Below are 25,899 nucleotides of genomic sequence, written 5' to 3' on the forward strand. Positions count from 1 at the left end.
CAGGTTTTTTATATTTATTGATATTGTAATGTTACTTTGATATTGGTTGTTTTTGGTAAACTGATGTGCATGCTATTTTATATTTATGTGTTTTAACATAAACTGGTATGAAATTTATACTATAATATCACTGTTATTATCCAATTTGTACTACAATCCTGATATAAAAGATATAAATTGACATTCAAGCCTGAAATTAGTGCAATCTCAATCCATTCCATTACCATTAATTCCAACATCCAATACAAGTCTTTCAAGACCTTCCGAAAAAGAACTCATATGTACAAATAAAGAACTCACATAGAAGGCTCTATCTTCTATACAACTTTTTATAACTAAAAGAAAACATAGAACATGTCAGACCTTTATCAGATCCAGCTGCTTCTAAACAAGTTCCTGGTCATCTGGGGTTGTAAAACTTCCAGACCATGTAAAGACAGTTGAAACACTATGTAATATGTAAGAGTAGGAGGAATTCAAAGATGATGTAACCTGGTGGAAAGGATTAAGGAAAAAACAGTGAAATCAGAAAGGGGTGAATGTTAACAAGTATAATATTGCCATATACAGGACAAGTATATGTGTGTACGCGCAGACACAAAACAACACAATAGTCTACAAGTATAACATTGCAAAAAAAAAAGGGTAACTTACTGCTTCGACTTGTATTGCTTGCATATTATCAGGCCCCGTTCCTTGGACACGAAATAATGCAACACCATCTTCTTGATATGTCTCATCTGGAACTTCTTTCTCCGCAACATAATTTTTGTATCCATCACTTAGACCACCCTGATAGATTTCACATAGTCTAATTTTTGGTCATTTGAAAACATGCAATTATGTATAAATGTTAAATAAAGAAAGTTTGTTTCTTAATTTTTTTTTCCCAATTTTTTTATGCTATCTTAGAATCCACAAACCTTCAGAACAATTATGCTTTGGAAGATTGAATAGAACTAAATTGGTTCATTTCCTTCGTAGATACGAGCCTAGAAATTTAAAAGGAAAAATTATATCATTAGTAAGTAACAAAGTAATAAGGACAATTAATTACATCAGGGTAACTATAGCATTTACAGTTGAAGGAAAACTACCTGGGCAGGCAGAAACTTCAATGACTCAACCATCTTGCTTGCTAGTGAAATAGCTGACGCTCTTTCTTCCTATTTTAAGTAGTAATTCATAGTTAGAAAGCCTTCCATCAGATGTGCAATCTAGATGCATTTATATGAGCTCTATGCATGAACAAACGTACAACTCTCTTATCTCTTGTAAATATGTCACATTTAGCATGGAAAAATGAGGGAGGAAAAAGACTTCAGTAACTTGCTGAAAGTTATTTTAGTTGAGTTGATGTCGTATAAGCACAATGTGCATCAAGGCAATAATTTGAAACAGTTTACAATCACATTTTAAGTACATGACCCAACACCAATCACATTTCCAGCGAATGCTAAAGATTTAAAAGTAATCTGATTTCATGCATAGAGAGGGGGAGGGGACAAGGGAAAAAAGAGAGAGAGAGAGAGAGAGAGAGAGAGAGAGAGAGAGAGAGAGAGAGAGAGAGAGAAATCTTCAGCCATCTGTGGTAGGTTTCAGGACCAATAATACATTACAAAAAATGCTAACCTCTACTTTAGCAGCACACTTCTCTTTTTTCTTTTTAGGAGCATTTTCATCATCTGCTGCAGTCCTTTCACCAAGTAATTCATGAAATTTTGCATAAATGGATTGTTGTGACATAAAAATGCATGGCAGACACAAATGCAGTAAGCAAATTATTTAGCAATTACTTGAAAAAAAAAAAGAAAGAGTTCAAAGGTTTGACCAAAGAAAAAAGAAAAAGAAACATGTTCAAAGGTAGTAAAATAAGATCACCTTAACAATTTTTGGATCAGCCCATGGATGCCTCTTCCTAACATGTGCAAATAGATCACCCACTAGAGACAAAACAATAGAAGAAGAATATATGCTAACAAAATGTCAGAAGAAAGTGTTGATTACAATGAAGTGACATGAATCAGACAACATAAACATAGATTGGTACATAAGATCATAGGCAGTTCGAGAAGACTTGAGACTTTGTTGCATTGGCATATACAGAAAGTTGCATTCTGGATATACATAATACATTTTTCCCCTTAACATTGAATAACTTCCGAACCTAAGTGTGAAAATGCCTATGATAGTATAAAACAATAAAGTTCACAATAGATAGAGTATATACTTGTTCTGTTTGCATGTTTTTCTATAAGACCGTAACATTTTTTTCCTGTTGTGAGTATGTATGTAATTAGTAATTCCTTAAGGGACTAACCATTCGTTCGATAGCGCTGCCCCAAAATTGCATTCTTATTTTCTTCGAAAACCTCATTAACAGTCTGTTTTATTTCTTCCTCTGAAACTTCAACACCTGTTGCAAATGCAATAAGGTACGTTATCAATGTCTATAATTCTAGAAATGAAGTAGGAAAACTAACATGATACAATCAATTTGAACTGAGGAAGTGTTAGCTTTAATAAAATCATATGCAACTATCAGCAGAATTAGTAAATGGAACCAGTAAGAACTTGCATTAAATGCCAGAAATAAAACACTACATAACATCCTAAATGCACCCAAATCATTATTGAGCAAACATTATGTGGATTTTCATATCAGAGAGAAGTAGAATAATAATACTTGAAGATCAGAAGAATATGATGTGAATACTACATAAAGCCTTGGTTAAGAATACAAGGAAAAGAAATGCAATATTTAGGAAAGCAACAAGCAGGGGCTATTGGACTTGGAGGAGCAGCTCTCACTTTCGAATATTTTAGTACTTGAACCAAAAGGATAAAGAGCATCACAATCAAACTCAAACTTACAGGTGCATGATATTAAATCTCTCACCTTGATGGCATGGATAACGTAACAAGGGATTGCAGGAACCTTGCACTCCAGGCTACATATATATAGACACTTTATCACCATCAACCTTATCTTTCTTAATCTTCACCCACTGATCCATACTCGATCGCCCTAAACCCTCCTGTTTTATAGATCTCCGAATGATCAACATAATCTTTTCTGGAAAAATATTCTTTAAAACCAAGGATAAATTAATGTGTTTAATTAGGGTTATTCCTAAACCTAAATCAATCAAATTCCTCAAATTCCCAAAGTCTAACACCAAGGCTCTAATACCACGTCAAAAGTCTAGGTTTAGGGTAAAAAGATGTTTATTCGATCTTCTCCATAAAGGAGGTATTTATACATGTCTACAAATACAATAAAACCTTCTCTATATAGGATAACTATATGAAACTAAATATTTACAAAAGAATAAATACAAAGAAATAAATATATTCCTAATATAGACACAACTAATGAATAACGTAACAAGGCATATTCTTGTACATGTTAATGAATAACATGAACTCAAATGATGACCATAAAAAAGACACAACTTTGATGACAGCTAAATTGAAATTAAATTTTTGTAAAAAAGGTACATAATGCATGTCTGAAATTAGTACTATACTTTCTAAATCAACAAAAAAGAGAAACACTGACCAGGACAACAACATCTGAAGAGTCTATTACTTTGTAGAGCTCACCCCAAATACGTTTACTTTGTCCCTTCTCAAACATTGTATGTCGGACAAGGTCCCTAAACCCGTCCCCTTGGCTTCCTTCTGCAGCAAACAAAAAAAATCTTCTAGCTTCCATATCATAAATCAATTTGCACCTATTATTGAACGACAAGAAAAAGCCCAAACAAAAATCCTAAATCCAAAAAAAATCAAACCCAAAATTATAACCCTAATCAGTGTGAAAACAAAAATCAAAATCCAAAATTAAAACCCTAATCAGTGTGGGATATTGAAATTAAACAAAACAACTTCAAAATTTAAAAAATTTATTTAGACATTAAAGACTTTCAAGATCCTTCAGAGATAGAAAGAGAAACCTTATGTATGCTTCCCTATTTCGCATCCAACGACAGCTGACAGAGAGAAAAGGGTGAGAGAGAGTGAAGGAAGGAAGAGAGAGAGAGAGTGATGCGCGAGAGAGAGAGCAGATCGGGTTGGCTTGAGAGAGACAGCAGCAGAGAGGGTTATAGAGAAGGAGAAAGCAGCAGAGAGGGTTAGGGCGAAGGAGAAAGCACAGACGCACGCGACCACCGACGCACACCACCACAGACGCATGCGACCACCGATCCACACCACCACAAACGCACATGACCACCGACGCCAGGTCAACGGCAATGGCAACGTCGACTGAGTGAGGATGAGAACGAGAGAGGAGTTACGGGGTGGGCATAAGTGAATGGGTCTGGGCGTAAGTGAATGGGTCAATGTGTCTAAGTGTGAGAGGAAGTTGGTGTCTGAGTCTTGGTAAAATTTAAGTTAGGTGGAAAATTTTGTGCCTCTTTTTTTTTGGGATAAAACAAAATATATCAGTTAAGGGTTTAGATATCAGTTTTTAATCAAAATAAAAAAATTAAGATATCACAAAAATTATAAAAAATTATTAGGTGATATCTTAATAGATTAAGATATCGTCGAAAAAATTATTTGATATCTTAAATATTTTAATATCAGTTTTTACAAAAACTGATATTAAACAAGTGATGTCTATTAAGGTTTTTGTTGTAGTGGCATGTATGGGCCGTATGACTTGCTTGCTTGGAAGTTGGATCCCAATTCCTTAGGACCATTAGTATCACATGAATGCAGGATGATGACGACAATATGATTTGACCAACTTTCATTTTCTTTTTCTACGAAAACAGCAAGGAAGGTTCACAAGACAAAAATGGTACGTACATTGATTAATCACCACATATGGCAATGCATCCTATAAGTATCAGTTACTCCTTCCTTAAGTAGCTAGTTAATTAGTCCTCCCCTTGTTTCTGCTCAACCCCCCCTCTCCTTCCCTGCCTACTAGTGCTCAAAATCACATACTTATCTCTCATATTAGTCAAATTCTACTTACTGTATGTAATTGTGTAATTATTATACTAAATATAATTAGTTTTCAAATCCAAAAATACGATTTCCTACTGATTTTTTTGTGATAGTTTTGAAATACCTCAAAATTAAAGATATTTTAGTTGTTGGTTAATCAAAATTAAACAAAGATGACAATCACAAAATGAACGAAACGAAGATGACAAAATAGCAATCAAGATTAATGAACGAGATAGATGCTATGCATTAATTGTATATGATTTAAGTTAGGGAGACTTAAAGTTTAGTCCATTTTATGAGTTTTTTTTAGACTAAGACCGGTAGTAATTTAGAGTTTTGAATTAAGTCTTTTTTTTTGGTGGCTTTATGTTAGGTTTTAACTCAAAGATTTTGGGCGGAGTTAAAACCTAACATGCAGTATCTACAAAACTCACTCTACACCCTAGGAGGGGAAATGCCCTTTAAATCTAGGAAGAATTTTATTATGAATTAAAAGAATTTTCTTATAAATTAAAATGACTTTATTATGAATTAAAATTTTTTTTTATAAATTTTAAAACACCCCGATCTTTATTTAAAAATTATTTTTTTAAAAGACCTAAGTTTATTTATCTCTTTAAGTTATACGTTAAGGGCAAGAGTTTAAATTTCGAAATTTTCGGCGAAATTTCGTCGAAAATTTCGATTTGAGGGGTCGAAATCGAAACGTATAATCGTCGATTTTTCGTGATAATTTCGTCGAAATTATCGAAATCTTCGAAATTTCACCGAAATTTTCGGTGGGTGAGATCGAGGGAGAAAGAGAGGGCGGCATGGGGGAGATGAGGGAGAAAGAGATAGAGGGATGAAAAAATGAGGGGCTGGAAGCAATTGGTTTTCGGTGGGTTTCGACGGCAGGGAGCGGCGATAGGGGGGAGATGAGGGAGAAAAAGATGAGGGTGAGGGTGAGGGTGGTGATGGAGATGCAGAGAGAGAAATATAGAGGAATAAGAGAGAGAGAGAGAGAGAAAAAAAAAAAAGTCACAGGCAGCAGCGAAGAAGGAGAAGAAGAAATGAAAGGAAGGAAAGAAAAGAAGAGTCAGCCACGGGAAAGAAAAGGAAGGAAAGAGAAAAAAAGAAAAGAATAAAAAAAAAAGAAAAAAAAAGGAAAAAGAGAAAAAAAAAAAAAGATTTTTTTTTTTTTATTGGGGTTTGGGGCAATTGGAAAAAAAAATGATTTGGGATTTCGTTTGGTTATTTTGGGGTTTCGTTTAGTTGTTTTTAAACTATAAACTAATAAACTCTAACACATTTTTATATAAAAAATAATTAAAAATATCCTAATGGGTCTAAACCTTAATATCATATATTATATCTTAAACAATATAAAGTATAGATTATAAAGTATATACGGTTTAGTGTATAGATTATTGAATATAAAGAATATATTAATTTCATTTATTCATTATACTAATTTTATTTAACAGTATTTGCCTTCAGCGCGCATTATATTCATCTTATATCACATAAAACTTACTATATAATTTGGTTTCTTTAATATTTTTTATCAATGTAGTAGATAATATGTTAAAATAAACATATAATAAAGTTTCATTCAAAATTTCCGTATTTTGATAGTAATTTCTGTCGTTTTCGTCTAATTTCTGTCGAAATTTTTATCAAAATTTTCTCGAAATCAGAAATTGTATTCTTTGGTTAAGGGTCAACAATAATAATTAATTTTTTAGAAAGGGTCATACCGTACATGATGGACGATGGATCTGTGACATCTGTCTGGCGCTAAAGGGACTAAAATTCAGGCTATTATTAAATTATTAATTCATTATCTCCTCCTCTATTTGTTCAGCTACGTACGGTGCCAACCTTTTCTTGACCTTATTTAAAATAATAAATAATATACTGGCAGAGTTTTGTGGTGTGAACTGTGAAGTCCTGCGAGGAACGGAAGAGGACCATTGGGGAGATAGAGGTTGGAATATGTGAGCTGTTAGTTTGGCAGAAATTGGGTATTTCCTTTGCTTTTCTTTTCGAGCCGTGCAATCGACACGGTTTTGATATTTGAAATTTTGAATAGAATAAAAAGTATATCCGACTACTACTAAACAGATCTAGCTTTGTGGGACCAAATTACTTTCTTTTATTTGGTTCTTTTTGCTTTTGCTTTTGTTGCTGAAATGGTGAAAGGTATAGGCGAATGCTACTAATAAAAACAAACAAGTAGACAAGTTCGTAACTAAGTACTAAGTAGTAAGAAATCTTAGAGGAAGCTAAAGAAAAAGAAAGAAAAGTAATAAAAAAGCACCAATTCCAATTCCTCCAAGCAAAATAGAAATAAAAAAGAAAAGAAAATAGATTCATTTTTGTTCAATTTCTAATAATTTGTTGGGACTTGGGATGGGAGTCATGACTGACTCTCGTAGGCCCGCCTTTGTTGATGAGTCTTGACTCTTGAGTCTTCAACCTTCTCTCCCTCCCCGTTTCTGGTGTGTTTTTTGTCTTTCCCTAATAAATCTATCAATAAAAAAAAAAAAAAAAACCTTTCCAGTAAAATAAGAGTCAAAAAAGAGAAGCTAAAAGGGTACTGCTTTACCGCTTAATAATTATTTATATAGCCTTTGCCTAATTGCCTAATTGCCTTCCTTCAATATTTACCTCTCAATTCTCATTTTGATTTTTGAGTAATTTAAATTTTTCGCTCAGAAACAGAAACCGCGACACACATAGAGAAACAGAGAATTAAGAGAAATGGGGATCGTTTCTCAGGAAGCGATGAAGCAGTTACAAGCTTTGATGGATCAAGGTCACTATTTCTTTCTCTTTCTTCCTTTCTTCTTTTTGGTTTTCACTATTTCTCATTTTCTTTATTATTTTGGTGGAATTTTTAGCAATGGCAGTTGATGAGCCACTCAAGAGAACATTTCAGGTTCGCTTTTCCTCTCTCCGATCTCTTCTCATCTCATCTCAACTCAAGATTGTTCTGCTACCTACTTTCTCTTTTCTTTTTTCTGTAATTTAATACTCAATTGAATTTCACTTATTTGAACTTGTTGTGGGGTTGCTGTGCTTGTTAAATTTGGGGTGCTAATTGCTATTCGCACCATACAATAATGTGAACTGGAAGTAGCAACTGCCTGATCCTGAAATCTCATTCATTGCTGAATCTTTTTCTGGGTCATTGCCAAATTGCCATTTGGTCTCCCTCTAACCATGTACGGCAGTACCCACCACAGTTTAAATTCTTTTCCTTAGCAACATTCAACATTTTGGATTTCAATAGACAGCTCCAAACTGACTAATCTAATTCATTGATTTGGTCCCAGATCATGAACATTGTCTTTAAAATTTATTGATTTCTTAAAAAATGAGTGTCGGTCGTTTTGCCAAAGAAATGCTTGATTTGAATCTTGAGCTTTTCTGGATGCCCAGATTTTGAGTCGAATGTGATACTCATAAAATTTGTTTCTTGGTTGTTTATAACTTTATAGAATGTTCATCAAGGATATCCAGTTGAGACTTTTGGGCGTTTTCTCAAAGCAAGAGAGTGGAACGTTGCCAAAGCCCATAAAATGGTAACATTCAGCTCTTTCACTTCACAGTTTTACATCGCGAAATCCTATCAATTTGTGAGCTCACTTTTTCTTTCGATGAAATGTATGATGTTACAGTTGGTGGATTGTTTAAACTGGAGGGTACAAAATGAGATTGACAATATATTGGCCGTAAGTTAATCCCATTCTCATACTTTTCTAACATTGTGTTGTTGTTTCATGTGGTGGTGAATGAATGCTGACATTTTTGAGTCTTATTCCTCCGTGCAGAAACCCATAGTTCCAACTGAGTTGTACAGAGGAGTGCGAGATTCACAGCTCATAGGTCTTTCAGGTTACTCAAGAGAGGTGCTCATTCTTTCCTTAAACCTGTCTTGTTTATGGTGTTTACATTTTCATGTCTAGACCTTAACAGTGTTTGCAATTTCAATCCTGCAATTTTTTGCTTCATGAGCAGTTGAACCATGATCATGGACTCTTACAGCAATGGATTTTCTTTTTTAAATTTGTGTATGCTGTAACATATTTAACTCTCCTTGTTTCTCTTCAGGGCTTGCCTGTCTTTTCTGTTGGTGTTGGGCTAAGTACATTTGATAAAGCATCTGTAAGTATTATAATTAAAGTTAAAGACCATCTTGTCTTCTAATTGACAAAAATTCCCGAATTTCAATCACCTACTTATGCCACTATATCTTGATGTTGGGGGTCCTTGAGTATTGAAAGTCTTTGAGAAATATGTGTTCTTTTTAATTGCAGGTTCACTACTATGTGCAGTCACACATCCAAATTAATGAATATCGAGATCGTGTAATTTTGGTGAGTATTAGATCTTGGAACCTCAAAGTTTCTTGAGTCATTTTTCTGATATGTGTATTTGGTTGCAGCCTTCTGCATCAAAGAAGTATGGTAAGCCTATTACCACCTGTGTGAAAGTTTTGGATATGACTGGTTTGAAGCTCTCAGCACTCAGCCAAATAAAGGTACACTATAACTTGATCTGAAAGAAGTTTATTTAATTTTTCATTTTCATTGCAGTTTAAACTATCTCGTTCTTTTCTCATCATAAGTAGATATCACAATTTTATTTGGTTTTTCCAATGCCCCTTAACGATAAATTAATTTTTTAATTTGATAACTAATTTAAATAAGGTTGATTATATATCTCAAGGGATGAACGAGGGTGAAGATTCTACTTTGTAGTTGTACACATCTAAATATTCTACTGTGTAAACTTTGTGAACCCTTGTAACATCCACTACCTTTTATGTTTTATGTCCATGCAGTTATTGACAATTATATCAACCATTGATGATTTGAACTACCCGGAGAAGACAAATACATACTACATCGTAAATGCCCCATACATATTCTCAGCTTGTTGGAAGGTTAGTCTTCACATTGTTGATCTTTGTGATATCATGTAATCTTCTGCCTCCTGTTTAACTGAGTTCATCCTCACTTTGTTTTTTGCGTGAGCATTGTTGATCTTAAGCCATAGAGAGTGCTCATATTCTTCGTAAAAATTTGACATATCAATTTAGATGTCTTTTTGGAATAGAAGTGTTGTAATTCTTGTTCTGTTAGCAGGTTGTCAAGCCCCTTTTGCAGGAGAGGACAAGAAAAAAAGTACAGGTGTTGTCTGGCTGTGGGAGGGATGAGCTGTTGAAGGTAAGATGTTTTCCCTGTAATGCTTAAAGTATTGAGGATTTTAATGTTTATGAATTCTTGTCATATTAATTAAAACGTCTTTCTAATAGTTGATTCTGATATCCTTAATTTTTTCTTGGGCATAAACTACTTCCTCTCTCTCCTCTCTCATGAAACATTATGTTTTCAAAATTTCTCTTTATAGCAACTCTCACACCTTATTGCTTATGCTCGACACCAAGGGATGTCCATGATTGAGCACCTATTCCTCTTCTGAAATTCAATTTCTAGTTTAAACTGGATGGAAGGCAAAAACATGCAATAGACATATTGGTTATAGAGCCCAATTTTGTTTCTCGTATTCAAACGGACTAATCTTGTTGGGTTTGATGTTTGTGTAGATAATGGATTATGCATCTCTTCCACATTTCTGTAAAAGAGAAGGTTCTGGATCCTCTCGACATTCACAGAATGGAGCTGACAATTGCTTCTCCTTGGACCACCACTTTCATCAACAGCTCTACAACTACACCAAGCAGCAATCTTTGATGAATGAACCCCTTGAACTGATCAAGCAGGGTTCTTTTCATGTGTCTCTACCTGAGCCAGCTGCAGAAGGAACAGAAATCGCTAAAACAATAGAATCTGAATTCAACAAGTTTGGTAATGGGAATGGGCTACCTGACTCTCGATAGCCTCAAAATCAATGGTGACTGAAACAGTGGAGCTTGGTACCTTGCAGACTTGCAGTGATGAATCTTACTCCTCTATTCTTGGTCTAAAGCTGTGCTAGACAAGGGATCTTGTTTCGCTGGCCTTACAGTAGCAGTCATACAATATAATTGGTTGTAATGGTTGTTGCTCACATTATGTCTACGTGAACTCCAGAAGGGAAAGCTAATACAGTGTATGTAATTTGACATGTAGCTGGATAATCAGTTCAGACCTGTGCCCAGCCTGATATGCGTTGTAGACTGTAGTGCAGCTGAAAAATGTCACTTTTAGTTGCACAGTTCTAAATTATAGAGTAATTGCACAGATTAACCTGTTTTCACCTCTAACAATTTCATACTTTTTCTTAGCTGACAATTTAGCTTTGAAACACTGTTGATGATCTGATTATAATATGAAGTTCTGAGAGATTTTTATTGTTTAGGCTGGTTTGCAATTCTGCCCCCTGTTTAGGCTGGTTTGCAAGTCAACCTCCTCCCCCTATTTCTGCTTGCGGATTAGAGTCTCATCAGATCTGTCTCATGTAGTGATGTGCCTAACTATCAATTGATGAGAAGCTGCATGCTAACTTATTAAATTTTGCTCCAAGGAACAAATAAAAGCAGAAAGTATTCATTGTAGCTCTTGAGATGAGAAAACAAGCCATTTTACATGTTTTCTAATTCTGAACCACTGACACTTTGAGCAAATAAGTTTTGTTGAGTACACAAAAAAATGGGGGATGGCATTCTGATCTACTCTTGAAGTCGAATCCTAGAACTGCACGGGGAATGACCCTGACGACCCGCCTCCCACTGTTTCTTCTTCTTGACGCCGCTTGCGAAGTTCACCCTCAACCGCAGATTTTGCGGACTCTGCCATCTCTGCTTTGCTCAAAGCCATGTCTGTTGCAGTCTTGATTTCCTCTATGGCTATTAAATTGGCCTCCAATTTTTTTTCTGCTTCATTTTTTTGTACATTGATTGCTTCTACCTGGGCCATGCTATCTGCCTCTTTCTTCTCAGCCAATTTTTCACATTCCTCCACTTTCCTTGTCAAAGATTCAAACGCCTCCGTTGATATTTTGATCTTCCCACTGCTCTCATAATTCGAAGGACTTCCTGTTTCCTGTCTACCTGAGAACACATTCAGGTCATCAAGGACTCTTTTTTCAGCTTCTTTTGCATCTTTAGCTTCTTCCAAGGCGAGTTTTAGTTTCTTCTCTGCTTCGTCTGCTGCAATTCGGCTATTTTCAGCTTCTCGCTTCTGCTCCTCGGCAGTTTCCTTCATCCTTGCGGCTTCCAGTCTTTTGTTTTCAGTTTCTGACGATAGCTGCTGGAGTGTCAAACTATGATCTTGATCACTAGGCTTAATTTCTGGCTCCGTACGCTCTGCCTCTTCCTTGATTTTCTGTATCTCATCATTCAGTTTAGCAGCAAGAGAATGCATTTCCATTTCCTTGTCCTGCAATTCAGTTTGCTCCGTCTTCACATCCTCCAATTCCAGCCTGAGGAAACTCACCAAGCTCCGAAGAGAGCTTTCTTCATCAGCAACTTCCTGCAGCATCTTTGTGGCTTCATTGAGCTCCATGGTCACAATTCTCACGGAGTCCATTTCAGACTCGTGGGCTTTTCTCATATCCTCTTGTAAAACTTCAATCTCCGCAGTTGTTTCCTGAAGCTCTGCCTCTAGACTTGCGGTGATATCAGCATCAACTTGTTCCTTCAAAGATAGCAACTTTTCTTCTGCTTCATTCTTGGCAGTTGTGTAAGATCGTAGGCCAGCCTCCTTTTCGGCCATAGCGTCTGCCTGCTCTTGTTGGGCTTGTTGGGAGGCAAGTTTTAGCTGATCAATTGATCCTTGCATGGCTGCAATTTCCTTTGACAGCTCATTAACCCTATCGGAGTTAACTTTTGCGGCACGTTGAGCTTCTGCTGCCTGTTGGAAGGCAGCCAGCTTGGTTTCCAAGGCAGCATCAAAGTCTTGGCGGATTTTGGTAAGCTCTTGCTTTGCAGCATCAAGTTGGGTAACAATGGCTGTGTACTCCTTTCTTGCATGGTCCAATTCCTGCCTCCAAGTACCAACTTCAATGGTTTCTTTGGATTTGAACTCTTGCAGTTTCTTAGCGCGATTCTTGACTTCTTCTGCATCTTTCATTGCGGATTGTTTGGAATCGGTTACAGCTTTGAGCTTGGTATTGAGATCCTCCAGTGTTCTCTTGGACTTGTCAAGCTCAGAAAGTGCTCGAGCTTTCGTAGTTTGGGCACTTTCTAGTTGTTGCATAATCTTGTTGAGTTCTTTCTGGGTCAACAGAAGCTGAGTCTCCCTGTCCAGTGCATTGTTCTGAGAAATTGATAATATAAGTAAGTTAGCAATATATAGTAATTAAGATGATGGCATTATAATGATAATTGAATAATTAAGTAGGTACCTCTGGAGCAAGTTGTTTTTTCTTGGTGGGGGTGGAATTGGAAGGTTGTTTGTTTCGTCTAGAAATGGCTGCTACTGCACCAAACAAACTAACAGCAGCTTTGACAGATTGAAATGGTGCCCTGGTGTCCACCTCTCCCACCTCTGCCCTTGGAGAACCACCTGCCTTCTGCTGATCCTTTATGCGCACATTCACCATTTTTATTTATTAATTTCTTCTGCAATTAACATGCATGTCATCACAGCAATTAGCATCATATACACCTACTGAATAAACAGATAACTAAAAATAACATCATATCCCATCCATGTTCGAAATTTATGTTGGCTTAGACTTGACATTTAACAACCTCACAAAAACTCAGTTGATCCCCAAGGTCAAAGTGGCCGGATGTCAACAAACAAATGTATATTGGCATACAGAAACATTCACTTTAAAAAGGATGAAATAGACAACAGTGACATTAATCTTCAAAAAATTAAGTATAATCACAAAAACATATACCAAAATCCATTAATAATTTCGCAAATAGAAATTGTTAGTGAAAATATATATTGAAAACGTGAAGGCACATTATCAAAAGAAATAAAAAAAATATATATGAAAAAAAGGTGAAGGCACGTACCTTTAGTAAAGAATAAAGATGAATATAATCAATATATTAGCATGGCCCCACCAATTCCCAAAATTAAATTACGAATCAGAGGTGAAGAAGATCGAATAGGTACGTGTATGAGAAACCAATTCACACAAGGATCAAGATTCAAATGGGTTAGCTTCGATCCGATCAAAGCTAGCTTACAATTGCCTGCCAAACCCAGAAATTAAATTTTTTTCGAACAGATGATTAATCTCAAATATGAAAGAACCTAATTAAAAAAGAAAAAAAAAACAGAAATGGAAATGTGTTTCCGATCGAATTGGTAGAATTGATTTCTTTGTTGGGGTTGTATGAAGCCAAAACATGAGGTTGATTCAAGTTTGTGCCTTGTACAAATGAGTCCTGCTATTTTAGCGGGAAAGATAAGAGAAGTATGCGGTCCTTAACGGTAATTGTGAACCGCTGAGAATTATGGAAAAGACAGCTAGAATTGGGCTCTATGAGCCTCCATCCCAAAATCAAATGTCCACTCACACGGAGGGCACATGTGGAACCATCACAAGCCATCCAAAAACTGAGGAAATACTTGACCGTTGACCACTACGCCACGCGCACTCTGCATGCTTTCCTATTTATTTTCTACCCTTGGCAACTACAAATATCGTGAAATAATTCTGTCTGTCTTTTTTTTTCTAAAGAATATGGTAAACCTTTCTTAATTTTTCAGTTGAAGCCATGTTGATGCTTTTGCTTCGTTGGGCTATGTTGATGCCAAAAACTGAATTAGATGTTCTTTGGATCAACGTAATTAAAGAGATGAATTAGATGTTCTTAGTCTCCTTTGAGCTTGTGATGGTCAAGCTTACTATATATATATCCCCTTGCTTACTATCTCCTTGCTTGTGAAGATCGATCACCCGGCAGGACACTCAAAGATGATCGATCACCGGAAAAGGTACTGGTGTAGTACCAGCCTACGAATCTCCGATGGTGAAGTCAGTTGGTTCTTAGCAATATTTTGACAAAGGTTTTGTGTGTACAATTCTAGCTTTAGTCCTTGTTTATGGTTACTTAGTCCCTTATTTATAGGTTCCAAATAGGTTCTAAGATATTTTACCTGCATGGAGATGTGGGGTGGAGATGGATCCAAGTCCTCTTTCGTGAATAGTGATGGATGCACATAACTATGATAGAAATATTAATTGCAAGCTAGATGCTTTGATACATGCTTTCGGTCAAGTCCTAACCCAAAGCATGCATCAAGTATTTAATTAATATATGGAGAAGTGGGAGAAAGTCCCATCTGGCTTCAGAATATAAAAACAGTTCATGAATGTTTAATTACCAAGTATTTTAATATCTTTAAGATGTATTAATATATGAGCTTACTTGAGGGCGGTGACTCTTTAGCATATTTCCCCTATCTTTATATATTAGGTGCCAACCCGAGGTGACAATCGAGGGAAATCTTGCAGTTGGTCCAGTGAGTGCGGATAACGGAGATCGGGCTTGGCAGTCCTCGAGATCTAGTGTCAATCACAGAGGACATGGTGGTGTGGTCGCCGACCCGAGGTGGATACTTGTGAACGCGACCTACCAACACTTGGGATAGAAACATGAGAGACTTTTATTCAGATTCTTTAATTTTACATTATACACACTAAAGCCTTATGATTTTTAGAATTCTAAATAAAGTCCAATTATATTATAAATATTTCACGTTACATATATAATATTGGTTTATTAGTTTTAATTTTTTTTTTTTCACGTATATTAGGCGTCGAGCACTCACCGGCCATTGTCAAGTGTTCGGTAGTGCATTTTTGTTTCTTCATCGAGCCCTTGATATTAGTTTATCGGTTTTATATTAGGTTTTAACTTTAAAATTTTGAACTTTGTTTAAGCCTAAAATTGCATTTTTGGTAGATGGGCCAAGATTTTATGGAGAATTGGGCCATTGCAAGGTCGGCTCAATAAATTGTAGAAACAGCCAAGATAGAATGAACTAATAAAGGAGATGGGCTGAAGACGAGATAAAAGTCCAAGTTAAGAAGCAACATAAGGCAACACAAAGCGAGCCTAGTCGTGAGGATTAGGTAAAAAGAAGACAAATCCCGTTAGAGCAAGGAACCGAGGAATCCTTAGAAGATCAAGAGTCATAACCATTTAACATTCTTGCCAGTTACAACTCCTTGAAAGAATCGTGACTCTTGGGATCAAAGGCACCCATTAGAGTTTTACCACTATAAATAGAGGCCTTGAGTCACCAAGAACACAATTTTGACCGGCCCCCAGTTCTTCACAAGAGTTTTGATCCTAAGTTCTTTTAGTTTTCTTTTCAATTTTTAGGTGTTCTTGAGAAAATCTTATGGTTTCTCTCAAGAACTTAGGATCAAAACTTTTGTGTTCTTCGGTTTTTATTGTCATTGTTAATGAGTATGGTAGTTTAATCCGCATATTGGTTAATCTAGATAATCTAGATTCAATTTCTTGTTATGTACTTTAAGCATAAGTAGGTTTATTGTTTTCTTAGATTATATAGTGTTATATTATGCGATATATAGTTCATACTTGTATTATTACAATTAATTTCGAAGACAGTTTGTGTTTTGATTTCGTTTTTACAATTAATTGCTATTTGTTAAATTTCAACTTTGCACCTATCACTCACCACATCACCATCACACCAACCCCGGCCACACTACCCTAAGTCCTTGCAGCCAAGGTATCAAAACCCTTGTAACCGAGAGGTGTTCTTTCCTTGGTCCACGGTCGCCTGACCAAAAGTTAGTTTTGCTTAACCTATAACTTGTGCGCTCGGCCTTGCAGCCGTGTAAATGCGCCCAACGCATATTAGAAGGACATGGTTTCTTTGATTTGCGGCTTACCTGACACGTGGCTGTAGACATTTTGAGGCAAACAGACTCTCAGAGTTAAAACTTAATATACAGTCTCCACAAACATTATTCTACACCTAATGAGGGTATGAGGTGAACTAGTACCCTATATACTCAAAAAATAAAAAATTAATGACATATATTTCTTTGACATGGTAGTGGTCAAAAGGCTTTATTTAAAAAAAAAAAAAAAAAAAAACAAACTTATAAGGTTTCAGTCCAATGAAGAAATGTAAGGACTAAATCTAATTTTCTGTAAAAACATTGTGGCAAGTCTTTGGCTCGGGAATGAATCACCAGTCCATCTTCAAGACCTCAAGTTCCACAGCACGATGACCAGTCAACACGTTGACAAGTCAAAGTGCCAAATAGGATTATGAGTCAGTGGACATGGCATCCTGGCATTGGTTGGCCATAGTTGGTGGATTTATCCACAAACAGGCTACTTTCAAAATTTGTTTGAGATTGGAATTCACTCTCTCCCCTTGTTTGTGTTTTCGGCTTTCACTTTGGGTCTAATGGGTTTGAGTTGTTGTTGGGGATTTGTGTAGTCATATTTATTTTCTTAGCAAAAAAATATATATAAGGGATGGGCATTTCAAACTGGTACACTAATCGAGACAGGTGGATCCCACCTCTATAAGAGAAATAATCAATATATAGTTATATAATTTATTTCTTTCAAGGGCTTAAGAACTCAATAAAGTACTGAAAATAACGCAAGTTTGATTAATTTGTTACTCAGAATGACAGGGACAACTCATAACATAAAGATTAGAACATTTTCCACGTGTGCTAGGCGTGTTCATCAAAAGTTCTTAAACAGTTGATTGCTCAGCAACCACATCTGCATCTAGCTACAGTTGCCCATCAATTTTTTCTCTTTGTTTTATACTTCAATCTTAATATTTGTGGGGTTATTTAGGACTTTTTATTGTATGTTTTAAGTTTGTTTTAGGGGATTTATTGGTTTAAGATTTATAGTTAGTGTTTTTAATTGAAAATGTGTATTGTAATTTGTTGCTACAATATTGTTGTACTTGCTTATGTAAATGTAGTTGTCGAGTGCTAGACGTTGCTTTTTCTCCTTGAACGTAAGAATACAAGTGGGCATGGGTATTTTTTTGGATAATTAAATTAGTGATCTATTACTTATAGTTAAGTACCCATAATCTTATTCTATCTATATGTGGTGTACTGTGTACATGGACATTCCTAGTTGGTAGAACGATTAAAGGATGTGGACGTTTAAGAGAACAACCTCCAAACTGTTTGCGTTCGTTGACAACATCCTAAGCTATGGGCTTCACCAAATCAGCCTTCGTCAAAAGTGGCTGAGGATGATGTGTCACCAAGATATGAGCAAGATCGAGCTCATGGAATTTGGAGCTATTTCACGAATGCTTACCATTTTAGCGACACTCGCATTGCTCAACATGTTCAGTCTTGTTGGGGAGCCACGAGGATGATTGTAGATGAGGTTTTCAACCCATTTTCCCTGCAGACTGCTCTATGTGCTCTGTTGGTTTTCATGAACCTGCCCGTTAATGGAGGTCTCTTCCTATGAAAGGACAAGGGTCGCCTTGGTGGCTTGTTCAGTTGCCCTTGACTAGATTCCCATGACCGGGCCAAGATAAACATGCTAAATTGCTAATTGGTGAGTGACATTACTTGGAAATAATGGAACTCCATATCTGAAAGGGAGAGATGACCTTAGAGCATGTGCAATGCAAGGTCGATCAATAGGGGAGGTCAGTTCATATATTGATATTGTGGAAGAAAAATGTTTGCAATGAGAGGTCAATAATTGACTATTGAAGTGACTATCAATAGCCCAAGTATACTTTCCTACTATCAGCCATCCAATCACCACTCTCTCCTACTTTCCTGTACGTTCTGCTGCTGGAAATTCAATACTTGTTCTACCTACTCTCGTTTTGGTTTGATACCAACAGTCTGAATTTTGACCGTTGGTGCTAATCTTTTTTTTTTTTTTTTTTTTTTTTCACTTTAACATTTTTACAAATTATATATATATGTGCACTCTCTCATGTTATTTTTACAACATTTTATCCCCTACATTTGTGTATTACACTATTACCCCTCTTGAGCTTATTGTAGTGTTCATTTCTTGCTCCACAAATAATGTATTTTTTTTTGTTCGCATCAAAGATGAGAAAACAAGGGCCACATTTTTCCAATGATAAAGATGTAGCCCTATGTCGTGCTTTTGTTCATATCTCCGAAGATCCGATCATTGGTGCGGATCAAACTCGAAAAGTATTTTGGATACGAGTACATTAAAAGTATGTTGAGCTTACTGGTGAGGTGTTAGGCGAAAGTACAACCAAGAGTGTCAAGTGCAAATGACATTGAATCAAGAAGATAGTCATGTATTATCATTCTTGTCTTAAGCAAGTCGACAACCGTAGGCAAAGTGAGCTCTCCAAGGTCGATCGGGTAAGGTTATTAATGTTTTATTATTATTTTTGTCTGAATTAATGTTTTATTATTAATAATTATAAAATATATATTTTATCATTATAATTTATAATATTAATGTTTTAATCTTATCAATTATATTTGAAGGTCCGAAACAATAATTTTGTTCAAAGAAAAAGAGCCAGCAGGATTTACAAACGATTATTGTTATGAGGTTTTAAAAGATTTCCTCTTTGTGGGTATCACTGATTTGCAATCTATCGAACTCACCGATCTTGAGCCACAATCACAACCAATGGAGAACGTCGATCTTGATTGCGACACCAATCCGATTGAAGCTTCTCTTTTCCAAAGTAAATTCAAAAGGCAAATTGGAAGAAAATCATCCAAACAAGCACGCAAGAAGATGGCCCAAGATGACATCGTCAAACAACGCTAGTGAGGTGTTAGAGACAATGTCTCAACAAACAGTGAGGTTGGCTAACGCATGTGAAGATTATAATAAGATTGCAAAGTACTATGAAGATATAAAAATAATGCAAATAGATATCTCTCACTTAGATGAATTTTCAAAGGCATTTTTTATGAGTAAAACATGAGATTGCGGCTCAATACTCATCGAGATCATCCGGACCAAACACATCAAGTTCAAATTCGGACGCCTATTATCCTACGATGTCCCCCGCCGATCCGTGGGAGTAATTATGTTTATTTTAATATGAATTAAGATTTTTTATTAAATTTGGGTATTAATTTAAATTATTAAAAAATATTAAATATTAGGCTTATTTTAAAGATCTCATTGAGATAATAATTTTTTAGATAAATAAACTTAAAAATTTTAATTTGTAAGAGAATATACGAAAATATTAAAAAATATATAACTATTGACTTGAACCATTGTAAATAAAGTAGCTTAAGTTAAGTCAATAATTAACAAAATTCAAAAATGCGGGTCAATAAACTTGTATTGACATGCAAATCGACATTTTGCATTGCACATGCTCTTACAATATTGGTAGGAATCATTGACTCTAAATGGAAAAGGAGTCAATACCAACTTCCCCAAACGAGTGAGATTGCTGAAAAAAGAGGAGTGTGATTCCTCATTTTGGAGTGGCTCTACTTACTTTTGGATTTCCCATGTAAGTAAACACAAGATTTAAATAGAATGGGAATGACATTCCATGCTAATGGGAATGACATTCCATGCTAGTAAACGTGACCTATGTGTTTGTGTTGGTGCCTAAATCCAGCTGGACAGTCAATGTTGTTTGTTGCCATAATGTCTGGCTCCCTACGATGCATGTGTTCATTGGTTCAGAATAGAATAGAAGAACATCTTTTACTTTAAGATCTATATCCAAGGAAGCCGTTATCATATTATTTCCAGCAGCCGATGCTCACTACTTTCTACATTTCCAATATGCCTGCAAATTATTCTTTCCGAAATAATCTGCTTAGCCCTAGTTTGGGTGCAAAAGACTCATCACAACGCCAGATTTTTAACAAAATCACGGCACATGGTTTTCATCCGTACTACTAGATATCAGTTCGTAGAGTGAAGTGAAAAGACCCCAATCTCACATAAACAAATTTGGGGGGGTGGGGGGGGGGGGGGGGGGGATAACACTGAAAACATGACAAGATGAACATAAAGTAGAGCTTATACTTTCTTAATAACATCTGATACAGACCTTTATATTAAGGAAGAAAGCTGAAAAAACAAAGGAAAAATTGCACAGCATTCTGATGATGCCACACAAAAAATATCATAACTTAGAAGGTCGTACCCTTGCGATTGGCCTGCAAGATACAAAGTTCTTTAATGACTAATTGAAACTTCTTAGAAATTCAGAGGCAAAGATCAAAATTAAAAGAACACTGGCGAAGGGACAATAAATTCAGATCAAAATGGGATAAATATGAACAAACATCAGTAATAGCAGATGAGAAATTAAAACCCAATCCAACTGATTTAGTAGGAATGACGATATATTATATAGCACATGGGTGGCTGACCAAACCTAGGGACATGCACTCCGTAATTGATTCTACAATTTCATTGTTGCCTAGATTGACTTGCAGGGTATGGCCTAGGTTTCCACAATCTGCAACCACAGAGCTTTAAACCAGGAGTCTATGAGGTGGGGCCTATCTTCCAGGAAGAGATTTTTAAAATTTATGAGCCATTCTACCTATTCTTATTTAACAATCAAAGCCCCTTACACGATCAGATACTCATCTGCTCTATCCTCATTATAATGTATTGTGAACTGTCTTTATTTCCCTACTATGTGGTCATCTGCAATTTTTCAGTAGGAGAAAGTTCAACCGAGCAAGTATGCTCAATTAAAATTAACTTAAAAAAAGAGATGCTTAACAATTGATTATAGGTGAATCATATGCTAGATGATAGCATGGCTTAATTTGAAAGATCAACAAGGCCAAAAAAAAAAAGAAAGCAGTTGGCAAATGCCCCTACTTTCTTCTGATGTCAAAATTGCAAAAAGTCTGAAGATTTTCCATAAGAGAAAACCTCAAACATAAGGCCCTAGTAGGCAGTAGCATGTAGCAACATAACAGTAGTACACAATTATGAAACATATTGAATCGCGGATATGCCTTACCAAATGTAAAAAATCTTACATGAGTTCGAGAACAAGGGCAGATGCCCCCCCTCCCCCATTACAGATACCAGCAACCCCATACCTCCCATTTTTCTGTCTCAGTACCTGCAAGAACATTACTCTTCAATTAAAACATGCCTGAAATTTAATAAATATATGAAGAAACAAACAATCTAGATGCATTTTCCATTTCTCTGAAAAAGCCTCATCTCCCAAATTGTTTTTTCACAAAAGAGACAGCAGACCACTGGAAGCAATTTTAAATCATTGAGCACAAACATTTAAGCATCAAGAACAGAAATAAGCCCTAATGAATTACCCCCAACAAGGTGACCAAGATACGAGCTCCACTGCATCCTAATGGGTGCCCTAAAGATACAGCTCCACCATGGGCATTAACTTTCTCCTGAATTCATAAGAAAGGAAAATTGTGAAACAAAAGTTTGTACCAAAAAAAAAATATGTGAAATGAAAGTCAACTGCTGATACTGGGACAGAAGGAAACAAAGCTAAAATGCAAAGTGGAAGTACAACTGAAATGACTCGCTTTCAGAATTCAGAGTGCACTGCATCAAATTCAATTTAAAGAATTTTGAATGAAGACTCACAGGATTGAGGCCAAGAAGCTTTTGATTGGCAAGAGCAACCACCTGCAGATATAAAGATATTTTTGTTCAAAAAATGCTTAATGAATCAGAGCCAAATGTATATAAATTAAAGGCATTAACTCTTACAGAAAATGCTTCATTTATTTCATAGTAATCAATTTGAGAGGCTTCCAAACCAGCATTTGAAATAGCTTTTGGTATTGCAAGGGCTGGAGCAGTTGTAAATAATTCAGGTGCCTGTCCAGACAATCTTGCTTTAGAATTAACAGTCTGAAGTTCCACAAAACCAAGATACATGAAAATGGGCATTAACAGTACCTGAGCAGCATCAGCAAATCCCTTAATCTTAGCAATTACTTGTAACCCAAGTTGAAGTGCCTTCTCCCCACTCATTAGCACTAAGGCAGCTGCACCATCACTACCCAAGAGAAAAGCATGAACCCGTAATGCATTGTTAATAGTGAGACTTGCACCACTAGAAGTAATTACTAATTACAGAGAGAGAGAGAGAGGGGCGGGGGCGGGTTACCTTATGCTAGAAGCATTGCCAGCAGTAACAGAACCCCCAGTCTCCTTAAAACTTGGTCGAAGCTTCCTTAATTTTGCAGCATCAAACTAGAAGGGGACAGATGACAATAAATATATGAATTAATAACAACAGAAGTAAATTTAATATTTTGATGCTGAGAAAAATGAAGTCAGAATACATGACTTTAATGTTCAAAAGATAGGTTAAGGGAGGGGGGAAAACAAAGTGGTGAGAAGAGGTAGAGTTGTGACTTCCTACAACCTGAGATTGGGAGTGCAACCAATCCATAAACCCCGCTTTTTCTTTGTTCTTTCCCATAAATTTCTATGACACTGCTAGAATTTGTTGAAATCCAGATATAGGTAATAGATTTTGATCATTTAAACTCAAAATTTTTGGAATCCTGATCATTTAAAAGAAGTTGGTGCGGATGAATGAGCTGCTTTTTCAATTGTAGTTGCCGTATGAGGAGTTCTTTTGAATTCTTCTTTGGTTTTAAAAAGGAAATATATTCTATATAAGTTTATTTGCATGCCCATTATTGTACTTGCCTTTTGTAAACCATCATCCTTGTCAACAATTGAGGAAGGCTTTCCTCGTCCCCCAAGAACTTCAACCTGCAGCAGATGATTGAGAATTAACAGACATTATATGATAAACTAAATAGTTTTTGCTGTCCAGCACAGAACTAAGATCCAACCGCAACTATTTCCCATGCAAAGAGACCAGCATCTTGGGCAGAAATTCCACACTCAAAACTTCGAATAGCATAAGCATCCTGAAAAATACAAGGATAGAGCCCAATTTTAGAGGTGACTAGAGACAGCAGTAGATTAAACATAATGTGCAAAGGGAGTGTATCATGTCAAAGTAAATACATCAAATAGAAACAAATATAAATTAGCACTGGACAAGCATCTCAATAGTCAAACTATATGTGACTTATTTGTGTAAAATAAAATGTTTTGATCCATGCTTACAATGTTTTGATGCATGCTCATTGACTGTAGCAAATTATGAAAGAAAAAAAAAATGAAGGAAAAATATGCCAGTTCAACAAAGCAAGACGAGATTAGTAGAAGTCATCCAATTGCAGAACACCTAAAGGTGAGAGACATCAATATATTTAAACCAGACCAATCTCCAGAGAAATGCTACCTGCTCTTCCCTTGATATGGAATGTTGATCAGCACATATTTCTGCACAAACTCCCATTCCAAAGTCATTATAGACATCCCACAGACCATCTTTAAGCATGCCGTCAACAATAGTATCATGTCCTAATCGAGATCCCTTTCTGTTTACAAATTAGTGTCGGGAACAGAGATTAGATACTTCTCCCAACAAACCAAAATAGGACAAATGTTTATGAAAGACAGCAGATTGAATGGACAACATGAGCATAAGCCCTGTAAGAGACCGCTAAATCTAGCAATGAGGCCAGCATTTTTCATGAATTGTCTTCAGTTGGAAAATCCTCTATTGTGAAACATACAAATATCCTCAGTTGTTACTAGCACATTCCCTGTTCGAAGTCCATGATTACAAAGAATCATATAAAGCAATGGCTTGCACAAAGGCTAACCTTGCATCTGGTAGATACTTAGGCGCGTTGGACATGCTTTCCATGCCACCAGCCACAACGATATCATTGTGACCGAGCTGGATGGTTTGTGCTGCAATCATCGTGGCTGAAAAAAGAATAAATTCTATCAGTGATCACTCACAAGTCACAGAAGTAATAAATTTTGGAAGAAAGCGGAAACAGCAAGTTGAATTACTAGGTGGAGAAGTGGACCTTTGATCCCAGATGAACAAACTTTGTTAATAGTGGTGCAAATGACAGAGTTGGGTATGCCTGCACCTAAAGCAGCCTGTCTGGCAGGAGCTTGGCCTAAATTGGCGCTTAGAACATTCCCAAAGAAGACCTCTTGCACAAGTGTTGGATCCACATTTGCCCTCTTCAAAGCACCTAATATATAATTAGCAATAGATAACCATTTCACTTGAACCAATATTCACATCATAAATCCTGTTCTTGTTTTTTTTTTTGGGTAAAAATAAAGGAAGCAAGAAAGAATAGAATTAAGAGAGATAGAAACAAAGTTAAAGGGTGATTAAGAAGAGAGAGAGAGAGAGAGAGAGAGAGAGAGAGAGATGTTGTTACATTGAATAGCAACAGAGCCAAGTTGGGTTGCTGAGAAAGACGAGAGGGAACCCAGGAATCCGCCCATGGGGGTACGTGCAATTCCCACAATACAAACATCTGAAAACGCCCAACACCGAAGAAAATGAAAAAGCAGTTAATTAAAGAAAATTGAAGAAATGAAGCAGTTAAGGAGTGCTTGCTTACCTCGAGGTTTAATAGAATCAGAAGATGGAGCCATGAGATGAGAGACAGAGAGAGCAAACAAACAAACAGAGTACGTCGGGTAATTCAAGGAAGAAGAAGTTTTAATTTCCTTATTAATTTATGCTTTGTGACGAATTATTGAATAATAGTGTATACATGTATATCTTCAACGCTGGGAGTTAGCGTCGTCATCATGGCATCATCGCCTGCGGATTGCTGAATCCTTTATCATTTACGCCGGCAAACGCTACCCATCCCCCATGTGGGACTGAGTGGGACCCACTGCACTCCTCCTCCTCAAAGATCGTCTGTTTTTCTCGGTTTGGGTTGGCCATCACCTCCCCAACTACTAATCCACGCATTAAATTTGGATTATACTCATTAATTTAGGTTTTATTCTTGCAGTCTTGCTCTGATTGCATTGTCTTAGGCTCTTAGCCAACTTTTTACTTGGAAGACGTATTTGTAGCTATCTTCTCGTTTTGTTTGTTAGTGATAATTTTTTTTTTTTTTGGGTACTGTGATAATTTAATTTCA

At 36.2% G+C, this 25,899-nt stretch overlaps 3 protein-coding genes and 1 long non-coding RNA gene across 5 annotated transcripts; 1 reads left to right on the forward strand and 3 right to left on the reverse strand.

The window, feature by feature from the left end:
* Window positions 1-202: 202 nt before the first annotated feature.
* Window positions 203-4,335, reverse strand: LOC147299895 (uncharacterized). 2 transcript variants are annotated; one of them, XR_015119855.1, is made up of 9 exons: window positions 3,960-4,335; window positions 3,563-3,684; window positions 2,900-3,038; window positions 2,321-2,416; window positions 1,633-1,943; window positions 1,098-1,166; window positions 924-992; window positions 655-792; window positions 203-492 (listed from the first exon to the last, which is right to left on the reverse strand). It is a non-coding gene; the product is annotated as an uncharacterized LOC147299895 (long non-coding RNA). The 2 variants fall into 2 exon arrangements; XR_015119856.1 differs by lacking the exon at window positions 2,900-3,038.
* A 3,241-nt stretch (window positions 4,336-7,576) lies between these two features.
* On the forward strand, window positions 7,577-11,313 carry LOC147299896 (Sec14p-like phosphatidylinositol transfer family protein). Its single transcript, XM_086240798.1, is given in 12 exon segments — window positions 7,577-7,765; window positions 7,851-7,888; window positions 8,451-8,534; window positions 8,631-8,684; window positions 8,784-8,861; window positions 9,064-9,117; window positions 9,270-9,329; window positions 9,398-9,493; window positions 9,797-9,898; window positions 10,101-10,181; window positions 10,562-10,848; window positions 10,850-11,313. Coding segments are annotated over 12 exon segments (1,017 nt in total). The 5' UTR covers window positions 7,577-7,710; the 3' UTR covers window positions 10,878-11,313.
* A 332-nt stretch (window positions 11,314-11,645) lies between these two features.
* LOC147299897 (weak chloroplast movement under blue light protein (DUF827)) lies at window positions 11,646-14,044 on the reverse strand. Its single transcript, XM_086229985.1, has 3 exons — window positions 13,928-14,044; window positions 13,303-13,519; window positions 11,646-13,214 (listed from the first exon to the last, which is right to left on the reverse strand). The coding sequence occupies exons 2-3, from the start codon at window positions 13,498-13,500 to the stop codon at window positions 11,646-11,648; spliced, it is 1,767 nt and encodes a 588-aa protein (XP_086086111.1). The 5' UTR covers window positions 13,501-13,519; window positions 13,928-14,044.
* A 6,831-nt stretch (window positions 14,045-20,875) lies between these two features.
* AACT1 (Thiolase family protein) lies at window positions 20,876-25,771 on the reverse strand. The gene is made up of 14 exons (XM_086230089.1): window positions 25,363-25,771; window positions 25,177-25,275; window positions 24,808-24,981; window positions 24,595-24,700; window positions 24,168-24,306; window positions 23,710-23,787; window positions 23,561-23,626; window positions 23,010-23,095; window positions 22,799-22,898; window positions 22,607-22,717; window positions 22,481-22,522; window positions 22,192-22,278; window positions 21,892-21,977; window positions 20,876-21,048 (listed from the first exon to the last, which is right to left on the reverse strand). The coding sequence occupies exons 1-14, from the start codon at window positions 25,394-25,396 to the stop codon at window positions 21,015-21,017; spliced, it is 1,242 nt and encodes a 413-aa protein (XP_086086215.1). The 5' UTR covers window positions 25,397-25,771; the 3' UTR covers window positions 20,876-21,014.
* Window positions 25,772-25,899: the final 128 nt, after the last annotated feature.

Source organism: Dryas octopetala, chromosome 1 (assembly GCF_963921425.1).
Source record: "Dryas octopetala chromosome 1, drDryOcto1.1, whole genome shotgun sequence".
Lineage (NCBI taxonomy): Eukaryota > Viridiplantae > Streptophyta > Magnoliopsida > Rosales > Rosaceae > Dryas > Dryas octopetala.